This window comes from Podarcis filfolensis, assembly GCF_964270895.1.
Source record: "Podarcis filfolensis genome assembly, chromosome: 10".
NCBI classification, from domain to species: Eukaryota; Metazoa; Chordata; class Lepidosauria; order Squamata; family Lacertidae; genus Podarcis; species Podarcis filfolensis.
Window position 1 is genome coordinate 2,074,243 of NC_139612.1, and position 8,369 is coordinate 2,082,611.

An 8,369-nucleotide genomic window follows, 5' to 3' on the forward strand; every position below is an offset into this window, starting at 1 on the left:
GGAGTTCTTTGGAAAATTAGAGCAAATACTATTGGAGTTAGAATGCAACAAGATGATAATCTTAGGAGATCTCAATGGGGTAAAGAAACCAGAATTAGATAGATTATCTAACGGGAAAAAAAGGAATCAAGGGAAGCTACCAAAAACATTCGATAAACTAGAGGATAATTTAGACCTAATAGACATCTGGAGACATAAACATGCCCTAGAGAAACAATTTACTTTTTTCTCGGAGGTGCATAAGAGTTGGGGAAGAATCGACCAAGTGTGGATATCAAGAGAGCTCTCAGTGAGAACCATAAAATGTGAAATTCAACCCAGAACATTTTCCGACCATAACTCAATAATCTCGGTTATAAAAGGTAAATCTCAAGGTGAATTTAGATGGAGATTAAATGAATATTTATTGGAGAACGAAGAAGTGGTGGAAAAAGCTAAACTCACCTTAAAAAACTACATGGAGTTAAATCTGAATACAGAAGTAGGGTTAAACACGGTGTGGGACGCCAGTAAGGCGGTGTTAAGAGGGTTCTTCATCCAGCAAAATAGCTATAGGAGGAAGGTCAGAGATAAGAAGAAAGAAGAAATCTTGAAACAGATAGAGGATTGTGAGAGAAAACTAATAAGGAACCCAAAAGATGAACAAAACATACAAATGATAAAAGTACTACAAGCGCAGTACTCAATGTTGACAAATGAGGAAATAGAATGGAAAATCAAATTAATGAAACAGAAATACTTTGAGTCTGCTAACAAAACGGGTAAATTATTAGCCTGGCAACTTAGGAAAAGACAAAAACAAAGCGTTATAAACAAAATAAGGGTAAATGAGCTGATGATAGAAGACCCAAAAGAAATAAAAGAAAATTTTCTTAAATTCTACGAGAAATTATATAAAAAAGAGCATGAAGACGTAACCCAAATAGAGAAATATTTAGAAAATTATAGTGGGAGGAAAATAACAGAGGAGGAAAGAATCCAATTAAATAATCCCATAAGAACAGAGGAAATTCAAGGGGCAATAAGGAAAATGAAACTGGGGAAAGCCCCGGGGCCGGATGGCCTATCAGCAAAATATTACAAAGTATTTGAAAGCCAATTAACACCAGTGCTAAATGAGGTAATGAATAACATTCTAAAAGGGGGAAAGGCGCCAGTAACATGGAAGGAAGCTCACATCACAATGATCCTTAAACCAGGTACAGATAGATTAGATATTAAGAACTATAGACCAATTTCCCTTTTGAATAACGATTACAAAATCTTTGCGGAAGTGATGGCAAACAGATTGAAGAAATGTTTAGTAAATATAATACACAAAGATCAGGCTGGCTTCCTTCCAAACAGATTTTTGAAAGATAACATAAGACATACGGTCGACCTTATTGAATATTTAGAGGACAAAAATGAAATCCCCGCGGCACTAATCTTCATAGACGCCGAAAAGGCGTTTGATAACGTCTCTTGGGAATTTCTATTGAAGAGCATGGGAAAAGTCGGATTGGAAGGTGAGTTTATGGAGGGCATAAAATCAATATATTCTATTCAATCTGCTAAATTAATTATAAATAATAATTTAACAAATTCCTTTAAGATCGAAAAGGGCACCAGACAGGGATGCCCCCTGTCACCACTTTTATTTATTATGGCCCTGGAGGTGATCCTAAACAAAATAAGAGTAACACCAGAAATCCGGGGGATTAAAATAGGAACTAAAGAATTTAAGTTAAAAGCATACGCGGACGATTTAATGCTCTCACTAGAAAACCCACAAAGAAGTATGGGCGCCGCGTTGGGAAAGATAGAGGAATTTGGTAAGTTGTCCGGATTTAAATTAAATAAAGTAAAAACTAAAATGCTGACTAAGAATATTAAAAAAGAAGGTTATGAAGAATTGGAAAGGACGTATGGAATAAATGTGGTAAAAAAAGTGAGGTACTTGGGAATTTGGCTAACTACAAAAAATATAAATTTGATCCAGGATAATTATTCGGCCATATGGAAAGAAATAAAGAAAGATCTAGAAACATGGAATAGAGTGAAGCTTTCGTGGAGAGGAAGGATGGCAGCAATAAAAATGAACTTGCTTCCGAGGATGTTATTCTTATTTCAAAATTTACCGGTAATTAGGGGTACTAAATTATTTAAGGAGTGGCAGAGAACCCTCTCGAAATTTATATGGCAAAACAAAAGACCAAGGATTAACTATAAAATCTTAACGGATAGAAAGGAGAGAGGAGGGTTCTCGGTACCCAATCTGAAACTCTACTATGAAGCTGCCAGTCTTTGCTGGATAAAGGATTGGATCACTCTAGAAAATACTGACTTGTTGGATCTGGAGGGGTCCAACAATAGGTTTGGCTGGCACTCCTATTTGTGGCAAGGTAAAGAAAAGATTCATAAGGGATTCTCGAATCATATCATCAGGGGCCCTCTTTTAGAAGTGTGGGAGAGAAACAAAAAACTTTTAGAATGGAAAACACCTTGGTGGCTATCCCCAATGGATATGCTGATAATAAAAAAGGCCAATATGGAGGGTAAAAGATTAACATATGAGGAGTTATTAACAAAGACGGAAAATGGATGGAGGATGAGAACATATGAAGATTTGAAGAACGAGCTTTCGGGTTGGATTCAATACCATCAAATAAATGCGATATGGACAGTGGACAAAAAGATAGGTATGAACGAAAAAAAATCAAAGTTCCAGATAGAGATAATTGAAGGCAAAAATAAAATATTATCAAAAATGTATAATATACTTTTAGAATGGGATACGAAAGATGAGGAAATAAAAGGGGTTATGACAAGGTGGGCTATGGACTTGGGATATAATATAGAATACGACAGATGGTATGAACTATGGTCTAGTGGAATGAAATTCACAGCATGTGTATCACTGAGGGAGAACTTGGAAAAGATGATGTATAGGTGGTACATCACCCCAGCAAAGCTGGGGAAAATGTACAAAACCAGTAATAAGAACTGCTGGAAGTGTAGAACCAAAGAAGGCAATTTCCTCCACATGTGGTGGACATGCGAGGAAATGAAGAAATATTGGGAGCTTATTTATAACGAAATGAAAAAAATATTTAAATATACATTTCCCAAACGCCCAGAAGCATTTCTACTAGGAATTGTGGGGGACGAGATTAAAAAAGAGGACAAAGTGTTATTTCAGTACGCTACGACGGCGGCCAGATTGTTAATAGCCCAAAATTGGAAGAGTCAAAATACCCCAACAATAGAAGAGTGGCAAATAAAATTATTTGAATTTGTAAGTCTAGCAAAATTAACACAAAGAATTAGAAATCAAAAGAAGGCAAAGTTTGTGAATGACTGGAACAAATTCTTGGTGTATATAGAAGGGAAATATAGAAATTTTAAGACTATAGCGGATTTGATATAAATCTCACGATGTGTATATAGATGTGTATATAAATTTAAAAATCAACTGCAGAGAGTTAAATAGCTGATATTAAGAAGCCTGAAACCAGGGGGGAGGGAAGTTAGTAGGGGGTCGAATAGAAAAAAGAAGAGAAAGTCATTTGAAGTTCTAAAGAAACAAAGGAGAGGAACAAGTACTGAAGTGGAGAATCGGAGTAGGTCGCACGTGATTCAGATGTCTAACATTTTTAAGTGTTATTTAAGCGTCATTATCATTATCATTAGTATTAACATTATTATTTTCTCCTTTTTCGGGTATTTTTCTTATGTATTTATACTTATACTTACGTTCCAATTTTGTTCTTCTTTGATTTTTTCTCTTTCCTTTTTCTTTTTCTTTTAACATTGATGTAAATGTATATGTATATGTGTGTATGTATGTATGTGTATGAAATTAATAAAGAGATTTAAAAAAAAAAAAAAAAAAGAGAGAAAACCAACGTTTACGTTATCTATTCCTTCTCAGTTCTTTATTTCAGAAATCTTATACTGTATCCAATTTCCACCAGAAATGACAAGTTAAAGAAGAGTGTCTGAATTATTTAATGATGAATTATCAAATAAGAAGAAGAGTAACAGCAGCACTACCCTCTAAATTACCTGCCCTCAACTTATCATGCAGGGCACATACGCAGTTCATGGAGATATTTGCGTTCAGTGGTAAGGACCTTCTCCAGCCATGTTTTAAAGTCAAATGAAATAAGAGTACAAACCTTCCAAGGAGAACACCTGTTATACAACACCAAGGATCGATCCATCGATCTATCTATCTATCCACACACACCCCTTAGACGAAAGTGAAAGGGCACATTTTTTACACGTTTCCTGCCATTATTCTGCTTAGAGATCCGCATTCCTCTTCCGAGGAGCTCACACGGGAAGGACAAGTTGCCTGCCCCCCCCCCCGCCCCGCGCCCGATCCTGTGTGGTTTCACGGGCTGCGTTGTGGATGCGTGTGCTGAAGGCAACCTCCGCCAAGCTCCTCGTCTCAATGCGTGTCTGGGCACAATCGGTCCATAAGGAAAGGGAGAAACAAAGCTGAAGACAGCAAGCGCACCGAGAGGAATTCAGTACTTAAAAAAGGAGAAAGAAACAGGTCCCCCTCTCCCCAAGTACGAATGTTTCGTTATGTCCCTGATTTGAGCCTTTGTTTTTCTTTTAAAAAGGCATTCACCGCGAAACAAGACCTAACTTTATCATTATGTGTCTCATCCGACCGAGGAAAAAAAGTGTCCATTTTATTAAAATGGAGAAGGAGAAGACTCCCCCCCACACACACATACACATACACAGCACACACGCAGTGCTTCCAGCGTTAATACAATTAGGGAGTTTAAATATTGAGAGGCGGACAGAAGGGAATGGCACATATTTCATAACATCCTGCTCTTCCTCTAGATTTGCACATGAAGTCTCCTTCTTCTTCTTCTTCTTCTCCTCCCCAGAGACGAGCACAAATCCCACACCAACAACAGCACACCAACACACTCGCACACCTTACCCTGATTTATCAGTTTAAAGCTTTGGGATTTCCTGCTTCTCTTCCTCTCCGTAAACTCCATGGTGTGTGAGCAAAGGCGAGCGAGGGGAGGAGGCGGGCAGGCCGGCGGCGAGGAAGGAGGGCTGCGGGGCGGAGGGAGAGCGCGGCGCGCAGCAGCCGCCCCACAAGACGACCAAGGGCCGCCTCTCCAGGCAGCCCGAGACAAGCGGGAGACGCCGGAGAAAGAGGCGCAGTTCGGGGCGCGGGGCAACTTGGCTCCGGACTCCCCGCCGCCGCCGCCGCCGCCCAGCCCGTTCCAAACTTTGGCGAGGGGCTGCTGGCCGGCCGTGGCTCCTCTCCCGCCGCGTCGCCTGGCGAGGAGGGCAGAGGCGCGCCTGGCCGGCTTCGGCGGGGGCCTCGGGCCAAGCGGCGGAGGCGGAAGCGGCGGCGCCTGGGATCCCGCTGCCACCTGCTGGGGAAAGCCCAGGCCAGGCGCGCCCCGCGGCGGATGTGACAGGCGGGCCGGCGGGCCGCCACCCCGAGGCCGGCTCGCGAGCGCGCGCCACGCCGAGGAGCGGGCGGGGAGGCGGCGGGAGAGGCGGGGAGAGCCGCGTCCTGCTTGCTAATGGAGGAGGAGGCGGCGCCGCCGCGGCGGGTCTCTCGCCGGCGCTGCCTGCCCTCCTCCCGCGCGGGGCGCCCGGCAAGGGGGCGTGGGGCTGTCGCGGCGGCCAGCCGAGAAGCGCCATTTTGTGCCCTCCCACCTCGGCCTCTCGCTCCTCCGAGCGAGGGGCTCCTCCGACAGGCCGCCGCCGCCGCCGCCGCCCGCTCGCTCCCTGGGCGCCCAAGCTCCTTCCCGGCGGCGGCGGCGGCGCGTGAGGAGACCGTCGCGGGGCGAAGAAGACGCGCGCGTCTCTCCATCAGCAAATGGCCTCCTCGTCCCTCACGACGCGCCGCCGAGAACTCCTGGCCAGGCCTGCCGGGCGAAGGGGCGCGGGAGAAGCCTCGGCCGCGGCCGCCGGGACAGCTGACGGGACCGGGGCTCCGCGGGGAAAGCGCGCCTTGGAATCGCAAACACCCCAAAAAAGAAAGCCCCGAGGGCACCGCAGTGAAAGAAAAGGAGGAGAAACGCGCAGGCAGTTCGGGGGGGGGGTTAATCGGCGGGGGGAAATGCTCGTCGCAAGATAGAGGCGCGCACATAACTTCCTCCAGCAAGCACAATTCATTCTCCACGAGTATAATAGAGCAAGATCAGATTTAAGAGATAAAGAGCGTTAATTCGTCGGAGTCCGGGAGGATCTCGTGCCGGGCGGCAGAGGCCCCAAGGCGGGCAGGTCTCCGCTCCAGAGCTCCTTGCTCGGCTTTCGTGTGTCAGGTGGATTTTGCAACCGCTGGGCTGGTCAGAAGATAACATGACTAAGTCATGTTAGACAACATGTTAGACAACATGACTAAGAAATACTGTATGTATTTATTCCTAAATTGCTCGTCAAAAATAGCTATTCTACCAAGCATGTTCTTCAAGTACTGCAGATTACTTCGAAGCAAGCAAAAACAAGGTCTGTGGCGCCTTAAAGACTTACAAATTCAACAGCAAGTCAAGTAGATTATTCTATTAAAAATGAACAGAAAACTTCACTATATGGCCCAAGATTTACATTTCTGTGTATAAGACAATGTTTTTTGCCCATTCTTTTTGACCCAAATTGGGTGTTGTCTTATACACGAATGGGGAATGCACAAGGGTAAAACACACACACACAGACTAATCACCTGTCTGTGACTGCCATGAAGAAGCCGCCAGAACCACAAATGATTTCACCTGGCGCTGTTTTGGGGGATGCCTCAGGGCCTGCTGCTGCTGCCTCCTCCTCAACAACTTTGGCCAACTTCCCCCAAGAAAGCGCAACAAGGCAAGGGTGCCTTGCAGGTCGGAGCTCCACTGCTGCTTCTGCCAACCGTTACAGGCTGTTTAAAGTATTGATTTATTAATTTTGGGTTCAAAAAAATAGGGGTCGTCTTATACATGGAAAAATACTGTAAATCAACCTATGACAAATTCGTAACAATGTTCATTTCATATTTTATAAACTCAAGTAGGACACATGCCAAGTAGTTACATTTTGGTTGGAGGCTTCATATGTATTGCTCTTTAGCTATGTATTTTCAGTATTGCAACCACTGAAATACACTTGATTGGAATATCTCTTTATTTTTTGCATTGAACATTGATATTGGATTGGTGAATTTTAAAATGAAAGAATAAACAGTTACTGCTATGCTAATTTTTGGGGACTTTAGACACCAATCAAGAAGGGTTAAGAAATGTAGTTGCAGCTGTTGTTATTAATAGACATTTTACAAATTTTAGTAAACAAAGAAAAGAAATGACTGCATCAATGAAGGGACAGTTTTAAACATTCTTAACGCAACAAGTACAGTGTTACACTGCACAGTTAATAAGCAGCATAAATTATGTTGTTAATTTGTGATACAGCATCCAGGTTTTCCTTCTTCACAGTTCTTACCATCTTGCTTTTCTTTAAAAGGGGGCAGGGAAGGAAAGTTTTAAATCAGTGTTTGCTCGGCAGCCCCGCACTGCCGAGGTGCGGAACCTTTTGCAATTCAAGGGCTGGATACCCTTTTGAGTGAGGGAGGTGGGTGGCGCTGTGGTCTAAACCACTGAGCCTCTTGGGCTTGCCGGTTTGAATCCACACAGTGGGGTGAGCCTCTGTTGTTTTGTTGTCAAAAAATTCTTAATTTTCCACATTTATAACAAACATAACATATAAAACACACAAAACACATCACAATACTAAAGAAAAAAACAAAACAAAAATATAAACACATTACTTCTAAAACCTCATTTAACTTTCATTGTTAGCTGACTTCCTCAAATCCCCCCTTACTGAATTTCATTGTATCAAACTTGTAACAGCTCTCCAAAATCATATTTCTAATAAAATTAACTCTTTCAATTTACTATCTTCTTCTCTTTTCTTAATGATCTAAATCCATAATGTTTTACAGTTCATTCTTATTCTAATCCTAAGCCTGTTTGATACTTTCAAGTGACTTCTAATTATCTTATGCTACAATATTTGGCTAAATAGTCTTTGAATTTCTTCCATTCTTCTTGATACTCCTCTTCTTTCTGATCGCGGATTCTTCCAATCAGGTCGGCCATCTCCAAAAAGTCCAACATCTTCATCTGCCATTCTGGAGCCTCTGTTGTTTTGTCCCAGCTCCTGCCAACATTCGGAAGCATACGAGTTCCGGTAGATAGATACTACTGTGGCAGGAAAGTAAACAGTGTTTCCTTGTGCATGGACTCTGGCACTTGTCAGTGTCCTGTTGCGTCCCGTTGCACCAGAAGCAGTTTAGTCATGCTGGCCACATGACCTGGAAAAGCTTTGTGCAGACAAACACCGGCTCCCTCGGCCTG

General features: G+C 43.0%; 1 protein-coding gene across 2 annotated transcripts in view; it reads right to left on the bottom strand.

Annotated features, from left to right (window-relative positions):
* BEND7 (BEN domain containing 7) overlaps positions 1–7,803 on the bottom strand; it is a 67,022-nt gene extending 59,219 nt beyond the window's left edge. The window contains exon 1 of one of the 2 annotated variants that reach the window (XM_083575304.1): positions 4,949–7,803. In XM_083575304.1, coding sequence (XP_083431430.1) covers positions 4,949–5,009 — 61 coding nt within the window. In that variant the 5' untranslated portion in view covers positions 5,010–7,803. The remainder of the gene's footprint in view (positions 1–4,948) is intronic. The other variant, XM_083575305.1, reaches the window with a different exon arrangement.
* Between the last annotated feature and the right edge of the window lie 566 nt (positions 7,804–8,369).